The sequence below is a fragment of the Delphinapterus leucas genome, chromosome 10 (assembly GCF_059928025.1).
Source record: "Delphinapterus leucas isolate spDelLeu-1000000601 "Yukka" chromosome 10, BTC_Dleu_Yukka2, whole genome shotgun sequence".
NCBI classification, from domain to species: domain Eukaryota; kingdom Metazoa; phylum Chordata; class Mammalia; order Artiodactyla; family Monodontidae; genus Delphinapterus; species Delphinapterus leucas.
Window position 1 is genome coordinate 44,634,367 of NC_143138.1, and position 24,669 is coordinate 44,659,035.

A 24,669-nucleotide genomic window follows, 5' to 3' on the forward strand; every position below is an offset into this window, starting at 1 on the left:
GGCGGTGTTCGGGGCGGAGACGCGTCCCCGCGCCCAGAAAGGCCTCCCCGCCGCGCCGCCCTCGAGGCCGCCCGCGCCGGACAGAGCAGCGGCCGGCTCTCGTGCACCCGCGCCAGTTTCCCGGTTCCCCGGTTCGCGGGCGGCGTGTCAGAGGAGGCGGGTGGAGCGCGGGGAAGGCAGTGATCTCGGGCCGCCCGCCGGACGCCGATGGCTCAGGCGAGGATCAGCGCCAAGGCCAACGAGGGCCGCTTCTGCCGCTCCTCGTCCATGGCCGACCGCTCCAGCCGCCTGCTGGAGAGCCTGGACCAGCTGGAGCTCAGGTGCGCGGGCCGGCCCTCCGAGCCTGCGGAGGGCGCGCGGGGACCGAGAGCAGGGAGCGCGCGGGCAGCGGGGAGCGGCTGGCAGGGGAGCTGGGCTGACCCGGGCCCCGCGGAGGGCCGCGCTGGGTCGGCGGGTCCCCTCACAGGAGCGGCCGTGTTCTGGGTCAGCGGCCCCGCACGCTCCGGCGGCCACGCTCCTTCGCGGCTCCAGACCCGAGCGCCGGAAGCGTGAGAACCGAGAAGGGAAAGTTACGGGTACGTTACTCGACATGGGGGCTGTGACACTGCCCGTCCGCAGAGCTTCTGGAACGTTCCGTGTGGGGGGCAGGTGTTTCCGGCCCAGTCTTTTCCAATAGTGTATTTCTAGGACAGGCGGCAGTTTAGTGGTCACCGTTGTGAATGATCGATCTCTTTGCAAAATATAAAAATCCATCTGATCCCCTGCTACTTTCAGCCCGGGTGTGTGTGTGGGGGTGGGGGGGGCTCCTTCTCCAGGTCGCCGGTCACACCTTCCAAATGCTGGTCACTGGCCTGAGAACACGAGTCAGTTTTCCCTTCTTAACTAATGACGGTGTTACTAAGTAATCAGTGTGCCCATTGCGATAAACACGTGCAAGATGAGAGCCTGAGTTGTTCTATTGGGGGAAGTTGGGGGGGGGCGGTTCCGGCGCTGAGGTCCCAGGAATGTGACTTTAGAGAAGGGCCCGCGCACTCAGGCGCGCATTTGGGTGACAGGTTACTGCTGACCAGGAGCAGATGTCTCCCTTAATGGTTTGAGTGTTTTTCTGAGTTTGGGAAGATGCAAGAATGTGTTCCTAAGATTTTTCCTGAAAATCTCTGAGTGCCGGTTCTGCTGGTTTTCCCAGAGCTCTGAGTGCCTCATTCCTGCTCTTCTCCTGAATTCTTTCCAGGCTGTGCTGTCAATTCCTGTAGAACCCGGCACCACGGGCACTCCTTAGTGGCAAATGTAGTGGCTGGCTTGTATGGAATTCCTAAATAATTTCTAAGAAATTTGGGAAATACTTTTTTCCTTTAACAGTGAATGAAAACTTGTATGTACTTCCTGTAACCGTACTTCCTGTCACTAAAGTTACTGTGTAAGTTGTGTGCAAGTGTAGTTACAGGAAAATCATATTGAGGCGCCCACAACTCCCTGAAACCACAAGGAATTTTTTTCGCATAGTTTTCACCAGGTTCTGGGTGATCAAGGGAGTACGTAAGACAAAAATTTTAAGAAGCATTGCATATATGTCTTTATCTCCCTGGATTAATATACCAAAACAAGGGGTCTGTTTGCCAATAAAGTACATTAATAACCAAGTGAATAATTTATTATCATTTATTAATATATATGTTTAAATTGTCATTTATTATATACATCTTTATTATTATTATCATCATGGGAAGAAATGATGTCTTCTCAGAAAATAAGTTCTCCACCACCATGATTTCATGGAGAGTAATAGAGGGGTCCTGCTTGGAATGAGGCAGATGGAACTAGCTGAACCAGATGGAGCAAAACTGGAGCCCCTGAGTGTCCCTGGGAAGATTATGATTTCTTTTTATGTAGCAGCGAAACAAGTGCCTCAGCGTCTCCTCCGGTCTTTAGAACTTTGAGGGCATGTTCTCAACCATTTCAGGGGTCTCTCTCCCCTCGTTAGAAGGAAAGGATGTTTTCTTAAAGGAACAGGTGGGATGCTGCCCCCTCCTTTCTTCAAGCTGATTCACTTTCCTCAAACTTGGTGCCTCACATAGGGTAGGTACAGAAGCAGTCAAGTACTCATCTTTGAAAGGAAGCCTCTGGTTTTGAATATTATTCCAATGCTTCATTAATGTAAAGTGAATTCTGATTACCATGCACAAGTGATTAAATAATAACTTGCTGAATTAACCCTTGAGCTAAGAAAGATTAATATGTGTCTAATTATTCATTTTAGGGCCTTTTCTAGTAATTTTAGACTTTGTGAGCTTTGTTTCTTCCTTTTAAAAAAAAGTGATGCCAGGCTTCCCTGGTGGCACAGTGGTTAAGAATCTGCTTGCCAATGCAGGGGACATGGGTTCGAGCCCTGGTCCAGGAAGATCCCACATGCCGCGGAGCAGCTAAGCCTGTATGCCACAACTACTGAAGCCTGTGCACCTAGAGCCCATGCTCTGCAACAGGAGAAGCCACCGCAATGAGAAGCCCGTGCACCGCAAAGAAGAGTAGCTCCCACTTGCCACAACTAGAGAAAGCCTGTGCACAGCAACAAAGACCCAACACAACCAAAAAAATAAATAAATAAATAAAATTAAAAAAAAAGAAACTGTTGATAGAATCATGCCTATAAGATCAAGTTTAAAAAGAAAATGTAACATTCATGTGTCATCTTATCTAATAGTTTAATTTCATATTGAGGATGGCAGGGTACTAAGTAGGGTGAAAATTACAGGCTGTACCTAGAAGCTGGTGTTTACTGTTCCCCCACTGTACTAGTTTTGTCAATTGTGGCAGAACTTTTTTCATATGAAACTGAAAATAGAATTATGCTCACTGCTTTATGACCTGCCTTGTGAACTGATGTCCATGGTGTTTAAAGTGCTTTCAGGTGTTTGGCAGCATCTGACAAATCATTAAAGAAACTCCATTTGTTTCTAATATGTTAGCATGACATTAGCCTTTCTTTTTTGACGCCGGCTCACCTCCTTTTTTGCTTCCTCCTAAAAAGGTGATGCCTTTCTCTCCCGGTTTTCATGACCAAATGGTGTCTGATTTTTCCATTCGTCAGTGGCTCTAAACACTTTGCTTATGATTGTTACTAATTTAACAGTGATCATAATTCATAAATGATACCCATTAAGTTATTTAGTTAATGGGCACTGACTCTGCAGGCCCTGTGCCTTTGTGGAAATTACCGTCACCTCTGTTCTTCAGGCAGGAAATTGAGGCTTGAGAAGTTAAATGACCCATCCAAGGTCACACAGCTGGAACCCAGGAAGACTGGCTGTAGAGCTTAATACTTTATGCCTGAATTTTCTTAGAGTTAAGTATGTCATATTTCAAAAATGTAGGAATAGTATATGATTTTACTGAAAGAGGTGAAAATTCCACTTAGATTGGTGTCCCTGAGTCCCTGATCTCAGGGACTATTGAACACCTGCTGTGTGCAGGGTGTTGAGCGGCCTCTGAAGGCTCTGGATGGTGGTGAAGATGCTTGGGACGTGGGGTGTGGAGAACAGCCAAGGGGAACGACAGGACTGGGAAACTAGCTGTTCACAGATGTCCCCAAACTCGTCCTATTGTGGCTCCCTCCCCCACCATCAGCCAGTCACCATGGCTTCCATGGCAGCCAAGGAATGAAGGATGGGGCAAGGGCAGATGTGGTCATTTAGCTGACAGTTTCACTGCACCAACGTCCCAGGAGCCACAAGACAAGATGGCACCATAGTTAATATTGTATAAGAGCCTGTAATTTAAAAGATCACTTCTTGTAGACATTGTCATGTGAACTTTCCAAAACCCTCTGAGGCAGGAGGAGGACATATGTTCCCTCCTTTAGAAGCGAGCGAATCCAGTCCAGAGGGACTGAGTGGCCGGTCTGAGGCCATCCTGCTCATGAGTAGCTCCTGACACTAAAGCATAGACCCTTTTTTACACCAGAGTGTCTCAGTAGTGAATGTAATTTATCATTTTGGTGATGATTAGGGAGCCCTTCAAAATCTTAACCTTGCCTAAAATATGTGATCTTTGTAGTATTCTTTCTTCTTCTCCTCCCCTCCCCTGCCCTCCCCTCCCCTCTCCTCCCGTCCCCTCCCCTCCCCTCTCCTCTCCATGTTCGGTCTTGTTGCTGTGCGCGGGCTTCTTGTTGCGGTGGCTTCTCTAGTTGCGGAGCACAGGCTCTAGGCGCGCGGGCTCAACAGTTGTGGCTCGCGGGCTTAATTGTTATGCGGCATGTGGGATCTTCCCGAACCAGGGCTCGAACCCGTGTCTCCTGCATTGGAGACCACTGCGCCACCAGGGAAGTCCCTGTAGTATTCTTTTGATACAAGAATTTTGAATAAGAAACAGGACTATGATTTTAAGAACCTGTTTTAGAAGTAATTTCTTTGAAATAAGTCCATTTGCCATTTCCCCTTTTGATGAAAGCACAATTCTTGTTATTTACAAGCCTGAGTTCATAATGGAAGCATGTAATAACGACCAGGAAGCTAGCGTTCAAGGCACCAGTTCTGGGCATGGACTGCATGCAGTGGTCCCTCAGTGTCTGCAGGGATTGGTTCCAGGGCCCACGGGGTACCAGAAGCCACAGATGCTCAAATCTTTTCTATAAAATGGTGTCGGAGTTGGCCATCCGTATCCATGGGTACTGCATCTCTGTTAACTCATAGCTTGTTTAGTCAGTGCTGTCAGTCACTGTGTTAAACTCTTTACCTGCTTTACTTCATTCAGTCACACCATCTCATGATCCCCGTTTTGTAAATGAGGAAATTGAGGCAAAGAGAATGTAAGTAACTACTCGAGGCCACTCAGCTGGTAAGTGGCAGCAGCTCTGGCTTGAGCGGCAGGACTGAGGCCCTTGCAGTCCCCGCACGTGGCACAGAGCACATGCCGGGGTGGCTGGCCTGGGAGACCACCTCCCAGCACCTTGTCCCTTGGTCCCCAGGCTTCGATCTCTGGGCCCCGGGGACCAGCCGAGGATGCGTGCGCTCCACATTTGTCCTCGTGGGAACATTCTGAGCACTGGTTCTCTCTGTTAAAGCTTAGTTGTGATTTCATGCAGAGAGTTTTCCAGGAGCGCAGCCCAGGCCAGCCTTGCCATGAGGATCAGTTCTTTCCCAATTTGGACATGTAGCTCTTACAGGATCTGCTGGTAAAACCAGAGCTGCCCCCCTCTGCCAAGGAGTGTTGTCAAGTGATGTGTTAACGTGAAGGATAAAGTGAGTTGGTCCAACACGCCTCTGAACAGAGTTCCAGGAGAAATCATAGAAGGGCAGGTGGGAAATATTTGAAGGTTTAATGGCTAACAGTTTTCTAGAACTAATGTAGACAAAAAGATGTGTATATGAATTGAATTTAAGGAGACCAATAGCTGATAAATATGACTTAAGCAAACTAAGTAGAGATGTAGGTTCAGCTTTTTAAAAGAAAAAACTAAGCATGTGATGTCCATACACTAGACAGATATAGTATTGACGGCCTCAAGGGAGGGGAAGGAGGAAGCTGCTAAGGAAACAGTTCCTGCCAGAAGGACTGGGTTTTGAAAAAGGATCACTCAGTAGACGTGGGCCAGGGATAAAGAATGTTTAGGAAGCGGGGGACGGAAGATGAAAGGGCCAAGATGCCAAAAAACTCCTGGGAATCTTTACATCCTGAAGAATGAAATTTTACCTTTGCTATGAAATGAAAAAGGTTTATATAAAATCATATGTAAGAAGTTCTATAAAAGATGAAATCTGTTTTTCACAGGGAAAATGCCCTGACAATTTCTAGCCTTGTGGGAAAAAAAATAAAAGTTCCATCTAATTGCCTCTATATTTGGTCTCATTTAATGACAAAATATCTTCTTTATATGACAGATTTATTATATTTTTTCTAGAGTGTCTCAAACGATTTTCTTGTTAACAACTTCATGAACTTACTAGTATAACTTATTATCATAAATGGAGCATTCTTCTTTAGAGTAACAATTCTCTTTATCATCTTACATTTGAATATAAACTCAGGAGTGCTGGAAAATTAATCTCTTCTTTCAGCATCATCTCATTTACCAATCAAATGACTCATCTGTGCCATTTAAATACTAGAGTCACGTTTGTGTTTTTGCACAGATGTTTCATGTTAGTGACAACCTGACCCCTTTTCATGTGTCCCGGGCCCTGAGAGTCTGCTCGTGTGAAATGTGTAAGCACATAATGAATGGGGCTGGAAGGCAGCCTGATGCTGTGTGTTTACTGTTTTATAGAATATTGGATTTGATTGTGTTTTCCAGTCAAATTTGTCACATAAGATTCTTACGAGCTCTTTGCTTCTACTGGCTCTTATAAACACAGAATCCAACAATGTATTTAGTATCTTGAGAATCGAGACCCTGTGACTGTACAGTGTGTCGGTGCTATTTTGGGGGATAACAGGTGGGTGCCTGTAGGGGAAAAGGCGTGTGTGTGGTTGGGGTGAGGGCCTCTTCATGTGGCAGGAACACATGCTAGAACACGTGCCCAGGAAGACAGAAGGGATTAGATCTCCTTGTGATCCGTGTTTCCAAGAGCATCTGAGTACTGGAGGTAGGTCTGTCACTATTTATTTTGCAACACTTGGCAACTTATTTAGTTGTGGTGTAATAAAAAAACGAGAAAGTGCCCTGGAAACAGCACTTTAAACACACAGGACTTTGTTTTGTTTTCTTTCGCTCTCGTAATTTCACAGCCTCATTCTTTAGTCACTGGTTGTGTTCGTGTGTCTGTGTAGTAAGTGCATGTGTGTATAGTTGCGGGGTGATCAGGGCTTTACACCAAAAACCTACAGAAGCATTCTCTTTAAATTCGGGAAAAGACAAAGATGCTGTCTCTTAGCGCCACTGTTCAATATCGCACAGGAGGAGTTTAGTCAGTGCTATTTAAGAAAGAAAAATTGGAGCTGATAGGATTGAAAAGGAAGAGATGAGAATTTTCGTTTTTTGTAGATGAAATGATCATCAATCCAGAAGAACTAACAGAAATTAAAAAACCATTAAAAATGAATAAGTGTAAATGAAAGTTGCCAGTTATGACGTGAACTACCAAAAACAGCATTTCTCTAATCAACAATAGCCAACTATAAAATGTAGTATATATGTAAATATGTTATTCACAATAGTAACAATATCCAAAATATTCAAAACACTTAAAAGAGTCTGTAAGACTACCATCAAGAATACTTCAAAACTCTAATAAAGAACGTAGAGGAGGGTCTGGATGAAGGAGACACCCTTAGAGGAACTGACAATGTTCTAAAGGTGTCTAATTTATTCCAGTTTTTTGAGAAACCCAATAAACTTACTTTAGAGTCTATGGAGGAATAAAAGTCAAAATAGCTATGTTATTTTTAAAGATTAGAGGACTGGGGACTTCCCTAGTGGTGCAGTGGTTAAGAATCTGCCTGCCAATGCAGGGGACACGGGTTCGAGCCCTAGCACGGGAAAATCCCATGTGCCGCGGAGCAACTAAGCCCATGCACCACAACTACTGAGCCTGCGCTCTAGAACCCATGAGCCACAACTACTGAGCCCATGCGCCACAACTACTGAAGCCCGCGCGCCTGCAGCCTGTGCTCCGCAACGAGGAGCCACCGCAATGAGAAGTCTGCGCACCACAAGGAAAAGTAGCCCCCGCTCACCACAACTAGAGAAAGCCCACACTCAGCAATGAAGACCCAATGCAGTCAAAAATTAAAAAAAAAAAAGATTAGAGGACTGGTCTACCAGATACTAAGGCATATCACAAACAAAGCTGGTGCTATTTTTAAGAAATGGGTGTTGGTGTAAGAACAGTCAAAATACTACTGGATGGAATAGAGATTTCAGAGGCAGACAATCTACAAATCATTGAGGGAAAGACGGATTTGGGGTGCATAATGTTGGGGAAAATGGTTAAATCCTTACCTAACCATATACAGAGGTGGATTCTAGATGAATTGAGACATAAGTATGAGAAAAACAAGTTAATAGAAGGAGATGTAGGAAAGTATGTCCTGACCTAGGGATGGGAGGACCCTGAAACAAAACTTCACAGCATGAGCTAAGGCAAAACAAAGCCAAGAAAAGATGGATCTCTTTACTTTTCACTTCAAAATAAGGCTCTCTGTTCAGTGAAGGACCTCCCAGACACAGATCATATAGGGTGGGATGGGAGAAGATGGTCACAGTGTCTGTCACCAAATCACCAAGAGGAGAGTAACCCCAGTTTAAAAAAGAAAAAGTAGGCAAAGGTTGTGAACAAGCTCACAAGGATACAAAGAGATGTCCAAAATTATTAGCAATGAAAGAAATGCAGATTAAGTACTGACGTATCACTTGTTAGCCTGGCAACAGATGGTTAGAAAGTTGGGAGATGCTGAGTGCTGGTAGGGCTGTCGGGACACAGGGACTCGAGGTCCGGCCATTCTGGAGAACAATCCAGGGTGGAGTCAGATGACAGTCCACACACCCTGTGTCTCACCAGTTCCACGCTGGAAGGGTACTTGTGGACGGGTTGTGAGCAGAAGCTGGGGGACAGGGCGTGTCTCCGCTGGGCCAGGGAGGGCAGATCAGGTGAGGGACACGGGAACCTGGTGATTCTTAATAAAGTATGCTGCTGAGTGAAGAAAGAAACAGTGAGATATAAATAAATTGAAAATAGACAAGTACATGAGTGCAGATTTTTTTTGTAAAAACGAATACAAATCGATAAACACTAAATAGAATGAGTGCCCTGTGAGCGGGGAGGAAACTGGGAGCCACAGGGCAAGTGGATTAAAAGGAAAACAATTACAGAATAAAAAATAGAAAGGAGTAAGGAGTTTTTGGGAAGTGTTCCTAATCGTCGTTACACCTGAGCTGGACTGAGCAGTGGAGAGATGAGGAAGACGCGGCTTCCCTCCAGTAACTGTCCTGTCCCCCGCACTCCGCAGGGTGGAGGCTCTTCGGGAAGCGGCCACGGCTGTGGAGCAGGAGAAGGAGGTCCTCCTGGAGATGATCCACAGCATCCAGAACAGCCAGGACATGCGGCAGATCAGCGACGGTGAGGGCCCCTCCCGGGGCCGGGGGGGCGGCGGGGGTGCCGCAGAGCCGCTCCTCCAGCCCAGCAGAGACGGCTGGGCAGGATGTGACAGCAGAGGAAACAGGCACAAGGTCGGCAGCAGAGAAGACAAAAGGAGATGAATGGAGGTGTAACGTATAGAGGGGAAGGGGAGAAAGGCAGAGAAAACAGATTATGGACCCACTGAACCCTGTTCCACAGGAGGGCCGGGTGGCCTGTGATGCTCTGCACCAGTGGGCGGTGCTCCTCCTAACCAGGCTCCCCTGGGGCTGCACAGGACCGGCCTGTGGGCCGAGCAGCTGGTGCGGTTAAGTGTGCATCCCGGCCCAGACCCACACTGTCACACATCCTCAGAGGGGTCAAGATCTAGTGTGTCTCTTCACTGTCCTGGCCATAGAGCAGTGAATTGGGAAGGAGGTTACAGAGCAGGACAGGTTGCTGATTTCCATATAAATAGTGAAGTGATAACCCAGCACCCTCTTCATACTGGCCAAGACTCAGACTACTGGCCTCAATTAGTCTGGAGGGGATGAAGTCAGTGCCTCATTTTCAGGCCAGCTTTTCCTCCCGTGTCATGGCTTTTTTCAGCCAGAATCGGGGCATTGTATTGATACACACACAGAATGTGAGGCCCCGAAATATGCCTCTCTGGCCTAAGGATTATTCCGAACTGGCTATTTTTGAGAAACTGCAGACACAGGAGGAGGAGCTCTGAAAACAGAAGAAGTCACTGTTTTGTAAGGGAAATTTACATTTACATTTTGTAAAGGAAATCATTTGTAAGGGTGTCTCCCTTTCTACCAGGAAGAGGAGGATGACAAAACTACAAGAAACCTTCACCAGTGGAGAAGGCACCTACTGAATCTACATAAGAACCTTACCTTTGTCTATCGTGCCTTTTCTGGGAACCTCCAGAACTTGCCTCCCTCCGTCCTCACCTTCTCTAGCTGAGAGTATTTTGGGTGGAGGCTGGGCCATCTCAGGGAGTTACTCAGTTTCCCTGGGGATCTCCCATGTATATACATGGGGTATACATGGCAATAAGCTTCTGGGTTTTTTTCTTGTTAATCTGTCTTATTACAGGAGGGTCTCAGCCAAAAGCTCAGAAAGGTAAAGGGAAAGTTATCTCCCTCCTCTAATGCACATCCTCACGTAGATCCAGGGCATCCAGTCTCCTGCTCTAACCAGCACAAAGCCCCAGTTACAGACGCACACCTGCCCCAGCTTCTGCAGACGTGACAACCGCAGAATCATCTGGCATCCAATCTGATACTCTTTATAAATTAATCTTATTGCTGTAGTTTTAACGTGTATCTTTAAGAAATTCATAGGTGCTCACAGGATAGATTCAGCCACACAAAAATACCTTAGTGTTCTTGACATAGACGCGTGTATGTCTCATATTGATTGATATTTCAAACTTTTCATGATTAGGAGAAAGAGAAGAATTAAATCTGACTGCAAACCGTCTGATGGGACGAACCCTGACTGTGGAAGTTTCAGTAGAAACAATTAGGAACCCCCAACAGCAGGAGTCCCTCAAGCACGCCACCAGGGTCATTGACGAGGTGGTCAGTAAGTTTCTGGATGATCTGGGAAACGCCAAGAGTCACCTGATGTCGCTGTACAGCGCGTGTTCCTCTGAGGTGCCTGCGGGGCCGGTGGATCAGAAGTTCCAGTCCATCGTGATCGGCTGTGCTCTCGAGGATCAGAAGAAAATTAAGAGAAGACTAGAGACCCTGCTTAGGAACATTGAAAACTCTGACAAGGCCATCAAGCTGCTGGAGCATTCTAAAGGGGCTGCTTCCAAAACCCTGCTACAAAACACTGAAAGCAGATTCAACTAGTGTTCCAACCTAAGAGCCCTTATAAATAATCACATAAAAATGATAACGTACTATCTTAAGTGATAACTAGTTCTGTTTGTTAGACAGATAACTAGTTCAGTGTTGTTAGTTTGTGAATAACAATTAAAACTAGAAATATTTTGATTACCTTTCTAAAAGTTTTTAGATTGAATTTTTGTCTTGTACTAGGATCTAGCACCTCCTATATATATATATATATATATATATATATATATTTTACTATTCTGTGGATGAACACTTAGTATGTGGGGGAAATAAGTGCTCAGCTAGGGGTAAAAGCATCATGGTTCTCTCCTGGGCTTTGTCTGCAAAGACACACGGGCACACACTGACCACGCATCTGCTGTGAGCCAAGCAGTGAGCTTGGAATTATGGAAGGGAACCTTCCCTGTGTCTTCTCTTTCATTCAGCAGGTTTTTTAGACATCTATATCATATTATTTTGAACTTAAACATTTATGCATCTCATAATATGAATGTACTTCTTGATAATACGTGAAAACATGACATAAAATGTGAGAAACTTCACCTCTAATTTTACCACTCTGAACTGTATATGGTATATCCACTTCATCTTTTTCCAAATGCATCATTTCTTTAAATTTTTAATCATTACAGAAATACAATGTTGTAACTTGCCTTTAAAAATTAAATACTGTTTTAAAGTCTGCTTTTAATTCTCAACTTAAGAACCTCTATTCCATGTAGTTGTACAATTTACCCATTCCCCTTACTGGACATTTAGGTTGTTTCCAGTTTGTTGCTTATTACTGCAACATATTTGTGTACGTAGAGCTTTTTCCTTCTTTCGTTTGTTTTTGATTTTCTTTGTATAAATCCCCAGCAATCGGTTTTACTGGGTCAAAGGGTATATAATTTTCATGGCCTGATACGTTTCCAAAGTTTTTTTGTATAAGAGTTATATCAATTTATACTGTCTTCAATAATTAAAAAGTTGCTGTTTCACTGAGAGCTTTTCAGCATTGAGTATTTTTTTCTAATATTAAATATGAAATACCTTAATTTAGATTGCATTTTGTTCACTAACAAGGTTGACCAGTGTATTGATTATTCTTTTATCTGTGATAAATGCAGCAACTATAGAACACTTTTATTTGTTCAAAATAACTAGTGCTATTGATACACAAAAACTTTAGCTTCCCCAAATACTACTTCAGAATGAATATATCAGATTCAATTTTCATTAAAAGATAGGTATTCTTTCACACTGCAAGAAAAAAAAACAGTCAAGCTGCAGATTGGTTTTATATATTTATATGTCTCTTCATAAAAAGCAATTACAATCTGAGGACATTCATGATAGTTTTGATGCCAGCCCAAGTTCACCTTATTTAAATCTATTCTTTTGTGGGAAACATTAATTCTCACTGATGATAACTGGTAAAAGCCTCTTGATTTATCAGACTAATTTGCTATCATTAGGTTCACTGTGAGATAGAAGATTTTCTTTTTGTGCCATCTTTTTCTTTATCAGCTTTTTGAAAATTCAGCAGACAGCCAAGTTTTTCTCATGTTCCCAAAGACCGTCAGCATCTGGAAATCCTCCCCTTCCTGTTCACATCAGCCCAGACTTTCTCTGTTCATTAGATGACTGCAGTGTGGGACAGATTTTCACCTGTCAGTTCATTTTGTTTGTTTTCAGAGAAACAGATACCGTAACAGTAACGAGAGCACTTTAGCAAGTTACCAGTAACTATTTCAAAGGTTTTTAAAAAGAGGGGAAAAATTAATAATATTTTACATTAAAGTAGTTCCCTTTAAGTTGGGATGTCAGGTCCTGAGGCCACTTCCCCATCCCAGGATCTCCAGAGGAGACCCAAGCCCTGGAGCCCTGGGCACAGTGGAGCCCATCAGTGAGTTCTTCCCAAGCACTGCGCTGCCAGCGTCTGAGGCACCCAGACAGCACAGGACTGCGGCCACAATGGGGAGGGGCTCTTCTGATAGTGTTTGTTAGTTTTACTATATTTTGAAGAAGTACATGAGTGCTGTCAACTTTGGGCAGATAAAAAGGAAACCATTTAGCCTGGTTTTATTTAATTATATCGCCTTATGTGGCCTATTCTGTACACTATTAATTCGAGAGGCAGACTGAAAGAGGAAAAGGAATCCTGAGGACTCGGAGACACAGCAGCCACGCCACAGCCAAAAATGAGCCACGACATACGAAAGCTATTACTGCACAAATGCACAACGTCCCGGGGTCTTAGTATTTCTTCAGCATCCATGGTTCGTTAGAAATTAGTAGTTAAGTTATTTAAAAGAATTAAAGGCCTCAAGGTGAAAGAATATAATGTCAATTTTGAAGGTTTTTAGAATTGAGAAAGTAACATATCACTTGTGGCTGATTTTCAGGCCTACTTAATTATTTAAAATGACTAATTATGGTTAGGTAAAATACAGAATTGCAAATTAAAAATTCAAATGTGTAACAAAGATCTCTCTTCAGTTCTTGTTTAAAAAAAAAGGACAAAACTAAATACACAAAATTATATTACAAATATCAGGGGAACTGCAACCATCATCAGATTTTTTTAATGTAGAAAAATAACAAACTTTTACCCACACACATTTAATTAATGTGAAATAGAACTACAACATTTTATATAACGTGGTTTTTCTGCTACTAAAGACTATTTGACGCAAAATATATTTTGTGCAAAAATCAAAGGGACTGTATTTCCAGAGAGTAGAAAAGGGAATCACTAGCGGGTACCCATTGTTAGGAAGAGAGTTTTTCTCCAACACCTATCCCACTGCCAGCAATGGGAGTGGTGACAACTGGTGACATAAAAATAAACATATTACTTTGAAATAGATAATGCCAGATTATTTCAATATTATGAAAAGCAAACCTTCACTCCTGACCACTTAAAGACATGCCCTACAAAATTCTATTATGTTTTCAACATTAATCTGGACAGGGGATGAGGGTGGTGCAGACGGAAGACTTAAAAAAAAAAAGAATGAGAGAGAGAAAACATACAAAAGGAATATATAAAACATTATGCATTTAGTAGAAATAATGAAAAATGACTTTGTGACACATTTTCCAAGAAAAGTTATTTTTACATATATTTAAATCCTGTAAAAACCAGGTATATTGCAAGGGGTTAAAAACAAGTCATTGATGAATGATGATCAGTTTTACCAGAGTTCATGCAATTAATTATCCGAGTTGGAAAGCTACTGTCCCAAGTCACAAAATGTATGCTCTGCCACATGATTACATGTTAAAATCACTTATTAAAAGAAATTATTTTGCATTTGGTGCTGACAGAGCTCTTGAGAAAGTGCTATACAAACTGAAGTTTATAGAAATTTTTAAATGATAATCTCAAAATACCATACAAAAAATATGTAAACAAAAAGATGCTTTAGAGTTGCAGGGCATTATAAAATCCGTAATGTGGTTTAAGACAAAAGATCACCTCTTGCGTATTTAAAAAAACTGTTAGCATAATCCTAAAAGTTCAGAATTGCGTTGTCAACAGCAAAAGGCACTGGGTACAGGGCGGCCACGCTGCACAGGGCGGGGGTCCTGCAGCCGCCAGCCCAAGCCCGCCATGCATGTGCAGGGACATGAAAAGATTCCGCACGCAACCAGTGCCACCTGGGAGGGGCTCTAGCACTAAGACACTCTTTCATCTACTCTGTCAGAGAGGAAAACTGCTTTTAAAAGAGATTATCAACAGTATAAATTCTGGTAAAGCACTGAAAATTAGGTATGGTATTTTTGGCACAAAAGCACTTTTAAAATCTGAGCTCATTTTGCAAAATATGTCTAGAATTTCTCATTTGAAAATAGAAACTTATAACATACACATAAATGTGTAAATGGTTTCATGAATGAATGAGTTAAGAGTCTATGTTTCCTTAAACACTGCACACACCTTCTGTTTACTCCAGAACCAGGGATTTGCGTGTGCACGTACCTCCACATTCCACATCTACAGATATTGCACAAGTAACATTGCCGAAGTACACACTAATGCAGTCTGGCAAGATTAGGGTTCGCCTTTCAATATTATTCTTTTCAGTATTCAGATTCAATACTACTTCCTAGAAAAGCTAGATGACCAATTTCAGAGAAAGAACGGTTGCTATCTTTCCTTGATCCATAATATTAAAATCTGTACCAGTATATTTAGGCATTATGTTTTCCAGCATTTCAAATTCAGCAAAACCTGTTTTTGATGTTTCTTATAGCATTCCTTCAAAAACAGGAGAAGCTTCGTCTAATGTAAAAAAATTAAAATAAGTCCAGAGGGCAGTAATTTTTCCACCAGAGATCTTGCTCCATTCTGAAAAGCACTGCAGAGCAGTGCTATCTGTTTAAGTCTGTCAGCTTTCAGAGAGCCATTAGGTGCAAAGTCTGCGAAAAAATTGTGTTAACATACCGTGACAGCTGGATGTATCTTACTGCACAATACAATTCACTTCTTCCTCCCTGAAGCATTTTAGGGTATGCTACAGCTGCTAAAAGGATTTCGGTTTTTCTTGGTCCTCTGTCTGTTGGGCCTGAGGTTGATGACATCTCCACCATTAAGGGTACTTGAATTCTGACCCAAGTGACTCCCAGCAGACGTGCTAAAGACACCTGGACAAGTTGAGGGAAAACACAAAGGTTAACACTAACGGATCTCAGGGTCACCTGAGCAGACAAAAGGGATGAACTAAAGAAACACTTTCAACTGTTAGAGTTTTCATTTTGAACAATGTTGGTTCTAAAATGTAATCTCCAGTTTATGGGCTATTTATCGTCCAAGATACACAAGACTCTGGGCCAGAGACACTATGAGCGACACAAAGACTACTAAGATTGATTCCTGCCCCCAAGAAGCTTACAATCTGATGAGTGAGGTGAGGCACTACAAACAGGCAGTGATGCTACAGGACACTCTATGTTAAGTGTCTTAAAAGAGACAAGATCCCACAGATGGTTCAAAGGAAGGGTCAACCACATCTAATTCATAAGAAAGGACAAACTACATGGAGGGACTGGACCCCTGGCAATGCCCTGCACTCAGGTCTCTGTTCATTTAAGAGAAGTGAAGGCTGTGCTTCAGCCAGACAGCCGAGAGCTTTCTCCATAGACCTTGCGGGATGCACAGTTCTCAACAGAAGGTGGGAATGGGAGGCCATTCTTAATGGAAGAGCCAAAATGAGCAAAGGGATAAGTAAGACAGCCCTAGGCAGGCTCAAGAAACAGCGGGCCCTGTGGTGGAACCGTAAACAGGGTACATTACAAAAGTGGGGCACGAGGCTGCACAGGAAGGATGGACCAAACTGTCTTTAAATGCTGGGATGAAGAGAGCCTGAATTGAATGTGTTCCACAACCAGAATCTATCAAAGGGCTTTAATCAGCAGACTGGAAGGAGACAGGGTGGGCCCAGGAGACCAGACCAGACAGCGGCTTATCACAACTGCCCTGTCGTTTCTCAGAGCATGTAAGGTGCCTGACAGTAGGAACATATACAATAAAAAGGGCAAAGTAAGAAAAGTTAAAACAGGCCAAGAAAATGCTGTGTGTGTGTGTGTGTGTGTGTGTGTGTGTGTGTAGTGAGTAGTGGGGTGCAGGCAGGAGGTCCTTAGGACAGAGGACCGGCACCCATCCTCCCAGAAGCCATGGCCCAAAGTAAGATGCGGACAGGTGCTTCCTGTTCTCCAGGAAATACTAAACTCTGCTGGCATCTCATGTTAAAAATCAGGATGGGTGCTCAGCAAGGTGGCAGGAAAGGGAAAAGGTGTGGAGATGGTGCAAGTGTCAAGTCAGAGAAACAAGTGTTCAAAAAGGACAGACCTTTAGAAAATTCATCAGTTAAAAAATCTTTTAACTCAATATACTTTTTTTTTTTTTTTTTTTTTGTGGTACGCGGGCCTCTCACTGCTGTGGCCTCTCCCGTTGCGGAGCACAGGCTCCGGACACGCGGGCTCAGTGGCCATGGCCCATGGGCCCAGCCGCTCTGCGGCATGTGGGATCCTCCTGGACTGGGGCACGAACCCGTGTCCCCTGCATCAGCAGGCGGACTCCCAACCACTGTGCCACCAGGGAAGCCCCCTCAATATACCTTTTAATGAGAGCTGATACTACTAAATTTAATAATCACTCATCTCACGCTTTCCAGTCACATTTCCTAAAGAAAGGAGCATACTGTATTTAAAAAAAAACCCAGTAAATATGATAATAATGAATGGAAAATAAATTTACCAGGTAAACATGGGGCTAAAACTTCCTGGGTACTTACCAATTTTGTTACTACTTGAAGGCATTGATTCAGGATCCTCAGCTATTTGTTGTTTAAGCTTTTGAAGATATTTTTCAGCCAAATATTTAAAAACTGGAATGAAAACAAAACCAAAAACCTTGCCAGGTCAGTATAATTATGCATGTAAAACCTGTTCTTTCACATCACTTACTATAATATTTATACTTACAAAACAAATTTAAAATTATAGTTAGAAGTATACAATCTAGTTGAAAAAATTCAACTTCTAAAAATTATCTAAGTAATACCTAATTACAATGGTAATACTAATAAATATATAGTAGCATTTTATTAGTAAAGAAATAAAATATTACTTGTAGTCATTGGCTCTTTAGTTTTAAGTACCTGAATAGTGACTAATATTCAGCAACACTAAACTGACTCAGTCTTAAAAAGACTCTTTCTTTAACTGAAAACCACTATTCAGGGGACACTGAAGCAACAGCTGAGCTGCAATCTAATAAAATGAGCAGCAATTCCGGAATGAGAAAAATAACAACCATCTTTCTCTAATCTCACTTTCTTAAACTAGGAAACACTATTAAACAAGTTAAGGTCACTGTAACTACCTAGTGGGGTGTCCACCGCTGTGGGGTTCTAATGCAGCAATTTTAGAAGGTACGCTTCAAAAACACACACGCATATACGCACACACATAGCCTGTTGTATTTTTAAATACAATAAAGCCCACTGGAGTTTTGCTGTAGAGTAACAACTATTCAAAGACATTAGTAAATAATCAAGGACTCAAACTCAGAGCAGCATCAGCCTTTAAACTTTACTTAATGATACATGACAAAGAGAAAATTCTATTCTCGTTACAAATACGATTTCTAAACAACAAAAAGAAAAGGCATAAGAAGAATAAACAAACTTCCTGCTGTTAACTGTTAAGAAGGCACTTTACCTTCCGTCACGTTCAGATCCTCCTTCACTGAAGTCCTGTAGAATCTCAGCTTCAACTTTTTTGCCAGTGCCTCAGCTTCCTCACTACACATCAATTTGAAAAAAACGCATGTAAAGGTACTTTCTGAGAGCTTGTTTTATTACATTTACTGCATACAGCCTGAGGACAGCAGTCAGCCCTTCCAGAACAGGTGAGAGCTACACTCAGTGCTTGAGCAGGATTTTCAGTTGTCACTGCTCTTGGGGGGGTAAACACCAGCCATCTCACTGTAACTGCAAGACACTTTTCTATAAAGTCACTTACTCTAGCCTTAAAATGACTAAATGTCACTTTTCTTTATATATTTAATTTTCTCTCTTCAGTTATTAAAAACACTTGAATTTAATTACACTCTGTATAGTCTTATACTGCATTACCTATTTTACTCTTATTGGCTACAAAACTACTTTGCTGCCAAAGCCTAAGTCAGTATATTGATGTGTCTAGAACAGTGGACTCCTAATTTTAGTTTCATTATGACTCCCAATTCTCTAAAATATTTCCCAATGATTCTACCACACGCCTCCCCTCCCCCACTGTAATCAAGTTGGTCTGTGTCATCAATGACATACATAAGTGATGGCGTGTGACTTTGAGACTCCTCATAAGAGGCACTGCGGTTTCCGCCTTGCCCCCTCTGGGATCACGTGCCTGGGGAAGCAGCTGCCACACACTGAGGACACTTGCAGCCTGAAGGAGAGGCCACCTGCCCATGGCCAAGCGAGGGTGCCATCCCGGAAGCAGACCCCCCCAGCCCCAGTCAAAAGCCCTCCTGTGACCACAGGCCCCGGCAACATATTGACAGCAACCTCATGAAAACCCAGAACCAAGCCACCCAACTAAGCCACTCCCAAATTCCTGACCCACAAAAACTGTGACATAATAAATGTTTGTTGTTTTAAACTACTAAGTTTTGGGCTAATCTGTTATACAGCATCAGACAACTAATACAAGAACTTATAAAAAAAATAAGGTAAAAACCAAGTAAGTATTTTCAAAGCCAGAAAAAAGTTAATAATGCAGTAAACAAATACTTATACAGAGAAATTATCTGGATGCCAAACTCTGTTCACAAATGTGAGCATAATGGTTCTGGGTATACAAAACAATACGAATCTGAACTGCTTACCTATTTAAACTCATCAACATACTTATGCTAGATATTAAAACATCTAGGGATGTTTTCCTTTTTAAAGTTATTTATTTATTTTTGGCTGCGTTGGGTCTTCGTTGCTGCATGCAGGCTTTCTCTAGTTGCGGTGAGCGGGGGCTACGCTTTGTTGCAGTGCGTGGGCTTCTCATTGTGGTGGCTTCTCTTTGTTGCAGAGCATGGGCTCTAGACATGCAGGCTTCAGTAGTTGTGGCTCGCGGGCCCTAGAGTGCAGGCTCAGCAGTTGTGGCACACGGGCTTAGTTGCTCCGCGGCATGTGGGATCTTCCCGGACCAGGGATCGAACCCATGTCCCCTGCACTGGCAGGAAGATTCTTAACCACTGCGCCACCAGGGAAGTTCTGGAATGTTTCTCTTAACATTCTTACTCTGTCTAGATTTGACTTCACATGAGGAGTTGGATTTGAGCTGCAAGGACCTGGAATTCTAAAAGGGCTTTCAAAACGTACTCTTTTAATTTTCTTTACTACTGATTCAGTGTGAACTTTTTAAACCCAAACCAATCACACAATAGCTCACAGAAATTTTTAAGTATAAGGCAGTCTTTTTAAAAACTTTCCTAAATTTTGTAAGTGTATGCAAAAACTATAATAGGTTTTAGCTTTACAGAATTACAGCCACCCCCTCAACAGTAGCCACCTTACTTCTTTATACAAGAGTCATCAAGGAGATCGATCTTGTTTTGTACAAGTACAGTTGGTATATCTCCAACTTCAGCCACCACCTTCTCTCTCCAACTGGAAATCGCTTCAAAAGATTCCCTGTCTGTGGTGGAAAATACAAGCACACAAGCCTGGGCTCCTGTAAGTTCACAAAATAAAAATGTTATTTGCATTAATGAAACAATCCTATGCAGGGTGAGGGAAACTTTTACGTATTCAAAACAATTTTTATGTAAATAAATGTTGAACTCATCTTTGTAGCGCTGCTTTTTTTTTTTTAATTTAATTTATTTTATTTTTGGATGTGTTGGGTCTTCGTTGCTGCGTGGGCTTTTCTCTAGTTGCAGTGTGCGGGGGCTACTCTTCATTGTGGTGCGCAGGCTTCTCATTGCAGTGGCTTCTCTTGTTGCGGAGCACAGGCTTTAGGCGCGCGGGCTTCAGTAGTTGTAGCTCACGGGCTCTAGAGCGCAGGCTCAGTAGTTGTGGCACATGGGCTTAGTTGCTCCGTGGCATGTGGGATCTTCCCTGACCAGGACTCGAACCCGTGTCTCCTGCATTGGCAGGTGGATTCTTAACCACTGTGCCACCAGGGAAGCCCTATTTTTTAACATATAAACTCTATTTTCTAATTCAAAGAACCAATTTTTACCAAGAACAGTGGTTCTCAAATTTGTGCAAGTGCCAAAGTACCCTCAAAATTATACACATTCCTTGTGGAACACCACAAAATACTGATATATTTAATAACACTGTAAAAGCCACAGAGAACAGTAAACTAGGCATGAATGACAGAATTGCTGAGTTCTTCTCGTTAATATCTGTCACCTGCTTCTTAATTTCTTTTGGCACAGATTTAAGAAAAGTCTATGACAGAAAAATATCATAATTTTCTCATTCTATTTACTTTTTAAAAAAATCTATATTATTTTATTTTAGTAGCAGAATACCATCAATGCTAAAGAATGTAATTTAGGAACCAGTGCCAAGAGTAAAATATTTATATATAGTAGAGAGGAAAAGAGTTTAATTTAGTTTTTCATCCTCTTTAACTGCATAATTCCCATACCATACTCACAATATTTTAACTATCAACTATCACATTAGGTTGACAATATTTTAACTATCAACTATCACATTAGTTGATAATATCTCATTTTAAAAATAAGCATCAACCTTCTGGAAGAGGGTTTTTACCAATGATTTGCTGTTGAATCAGATAGCATAGTGACAAAAACAGGTGAGAAGAGAAAATTGTTCTGGAGTCAAGAGGGTTCCTCACTGCTACTCCTTCCTTCCAGATATCCCAGGTGTAAGAGTTTCCTACTAAGACTCAAGACACACATACCTGGGCTACCTAAGACACTCTAGGGACAAAAAAAGGTTTGTTTATCACCTGAGGGAATATGGTAGAAACCCAAATAACAATTAATGAAGGAAAAAACCAGCAGTTCACTATGACTGTAAAAGCAGAGGCTTCTCTCCTCTAGAACAGGCTTTGAACCAAAGAATAAATTAATTATGCAAAACTGAGGGGTGGGGGACAGGCAGATTGACAGACACAGTGTGAGACTTGCTCAGAATTGAAGGAGAAGTAAAACTGAAGAGATCACACTAGCATATTGGACAACAAATTTATATTTACTTGAACTCTAACATTTACTTAAACTACAAATAAAACATTATTTAATCATACTTTAAGAAACTTTTTTGGGGACCTCCCTGGCGGTCCAGTGGTTAAGACTCCGCCTTCCAATGCAGGGGGTGCGGGTTCGATCCCTGGTTGGGGAGCTAAGATCCCACATACCTCGGGGCCAAAAAACAAAAAACAGAAGCACTATTGTAACAAATTCAATAAAGGCTTTAAAAAACGGCCCACATCAAAACAAAACAAAAAAAATCTTAAAAAAAAAAAGTTACAAAACTCTGTTAGCTTTAAACCTAGAATTTTATATCAGTCAAGTGTCGTTTAAATTTGAGGGTCCAATAAGGTATTTCCAAGTATACAAGGTCCCAGACACACAAAAAAACACTTATTAGAGAAGATGCTAAAAAAAACAAAACAGGGCTTCCCTGGTGGCGCAGTGGCTGAGAGTCCGCCTGCCGATGCAGGGGACATGGGTTCGTGCCCCAGTCTGGGAAGATCCCACATGCTGCGGAGCGGCTGGGCCCGTGAGCCATGGCCGCTGAGCCTGCGCGTCCAGAGCCTGTGCTCTGCAACGGGAGAGGCCACAACAGTGAGAGGCCCGCGTACCGCAAAAAAACAAAACGAAACAAAAACAACTAACAAACAACAACAAAAAACTAAGCAGATGGTGCCAGAGATATAGGCAGTAAGAATAATTAACTAAGAAAAGCACAATTTTGTTTGAAAAATCAAGGATCAAAGGATAAAAGAAAAAGTCTGTCAATAAAACCAAAAATTATTTAGTGGGGGACTCGGTAAAGAGACCACACTGGGCGGGATGGGCCGCAGTGCCCTCCGAGGAGGAGGAGGAGGGACCTGGATTCAGAAGCCACCAGGGACGTGAGCACGGTGCCCCCTCCCCCCACAGGTGCCCTGTGTGTTCCCCGCCCCGACCCTCCAGCACGGGCTGCAGGGGGCGCTCTGCTCTTCTGCCAGGGGTAGTCTAGCACACCCCCTAAGGGGACTGGATGCCTGGGGAGGGGTGGGGGGGGTAAAAACCTCAGCTTCCCTCGGGTGGGGTCACCCCGAGGCGCGTCTCCCCGCCTGCTCTCCCCACCTGCAGTAGTAACTGGCTCATTACTGCACCCTTTATGCACGGTTTTCCCTTCTTTCCCTGGCCTCTCACTTCTGCATCCCACACCCACCCCGCTGTGTGTGTGTGCGTGTGTGGGGAGGTGTAAAATGACCCTAAAAAAATAATAAAGTAAATTAAAATGACCCCACGCTGCTCTCCCTTCTTTTTCTTTCTTGGACCCCTAGCTCTGTGTTCGTACCAGCCATCTTTGGGAAAGTTGTTTTAATTTCTCTGTTGTTAATATTGAAAGGCAGCTAGTGTTTTCTACCCATATATTTTACAAAGACCTTTATTTTCCTACTATTCAATCTTCCTTCAATACTACCTACCCTAAAAATTGCACCATTGGAAAAGTTTCTTCATTATCATAGATAACAGTAAGTCACCCATAAGTGGATCACTTCTAACAGTTAATAAACTACCTCACTTGTCCATGCATCAGAAATACAGAGCTCTGAATAAATTTTTGGTGTCAATGATAAGATCACCAATAGCAAGTATTTATTCCTCCTTAATAAGATCATTCCAAAAAAGCCACTATATTTTAATGCAATTCAGAAAATACTCTCCAAGACACATAATGTGCAGAGAGTAATTCTATCCTCAAATCACTGACAGATCCTACAAGATGGTCTGTAGGCAGGTCCTGAGTGTGGCTGACAGCAGCATCAGTGTCACCTGGAAGGCTGTAGAAATGCAGACTCTCAGAGCTACCCACAGATCTACAGAATTCAGTTTGCATTTTAATGAGCTCCCCAGGGGATTCCTGTGCACAGTCAAGTTTAAGAAACACTGCTCTAGCGAACACTAGCAAAGGCTTTAAAAATACTATTATAGATACTACTCAGGATTTAAAATGCTGTCCCTTATTCTTTTTGACATTCTATACAATCTAAAGCACATAAATTATTCACTGAACCAATCTGTCACAGATTCCATGCTCACATAATTTCAAAACAAACCTCAGACTTGCATAGTCTAATTCTGTTGTTCTTTAATTCTTGCATTTATAATTATAACTTATAACTAGCTTCTTGTCCAGAGCTATTTCATTTCCAACAATTTATATTCATTTATATTTGTGAAAAAAAATTATTTTTTAAGAAAATAAGGGTTTCCTTCTACTTATGTGCATGATCTCAAATAACAGGTCTCAAGTCTATAACCTAATTTACATATACTTAGAAGCATTTTTTTTCTGAGAACCAAGTCACAGTAAAAAACTGTAATAAAAGTCTACTTCATGTTGTATGTAACTTTCTGTACTAAGTACGGTTTCTACTGCCTAGGGTGGACTTTCTTAAGGGTTTAACAGGAGTCATCTGGGCTCCCAAAGGCTTCCTAATATGATCTGTGCTCTGTTCTAACCTACTGATAAGGAGATCATGTTTCCACATGTCTCACTGTACAATTAAGCCAGCATTCTAAGAACATAATGAGCAATGGTCTTGCTATAATAGGTCTTTTAAATGAATTACAATAAATTTTTTCTTTTTTAAATATAATTTTTATGCATCTTGAATAACACATTTTTAGGACATAAGTCAGTAGGTCATAATTTTATAAGGCATAGTGTTTCTATCACTAAATCTCTATCTTAACTCATTCTGCCCACCTTACCTTTTCTTCCTACTCTTTATTTAATTATATCGTCATCTGAATCTATACTAGTAGCAGATATTACCTGGTGCCTAGCCGCCATCCAGTGCCCTGTCCCCAAGAACACCTCTCCCTCTCTGTACAGTAGCCTATGGTTTAGGCAGCTAAACTTCCCTCTGCCTTGGGGGAGCCCCAAGTGCGCCAAGCCCATTAGGGCAATCACCTTCCTCTGACTACTCACTGTAATCTGGTCAAAGGTGGTCTAATCAGATAAAAGCTCTGGACTTTTGGTCCACTGTTGTAGGAAGTA

At 42.5% G+C, this 24,669-nt stretch overlaps 2 protein-coding genes across 2 annotated transcripts in view; one reads left to right on the forward strand and one right to left on the reverse strand.

Moving 5' to 3' along the window:
• On the forward strand, window positions 1-11,905 carry BAG2 (BAG cochaperone 2). Its single transcript, XM_022581486.2, has 3 exons — window positions 1-320; window positions 8,941-9,050; window positions 10,503-11,905. The coding sequence occupies exons 1-3, from the start codon at window positions 208-210 to the stop codon at window positions 10,913-10,915; spliced, it is 636 nt and encodes a 211-aa protein (XP_022437194.1). The 5' UTR covers window positions 1-207; the 3' UTR covers window positions 10,916-11,905.
• The window catches only part of RAB23 (RAB23, member RAS oncogene family), a 26,733-nt gene continuing 10,740 nt past the window's right edge, over window positions 8,677-24,669 (reverse strand). The window contains exons 4-7 of the mRNA XM_022581484.2: window positions 19,984-20,140; window positions 18,131-18,213; window positions 17,203-17,295; window positions 8,677-15,553 (exon numbers count right to left, since the gene is read on the reverse strand). Coding sequence (XP_022437192.1) covers window positions 15,414-15,553; window positions 17,203-17,295; window positions 18,131-18,213; window positions 19,984-20,140 — 473 coding nt within the window. The 3' untranslated portion in view covers window positions 8,677-15,413. The remainder of the gene's footprint in view (window positions 15,554-17,202; window positions 17,296-18,130; window positions 18,214-19,983; window positions 20,141-24,669) is intronic.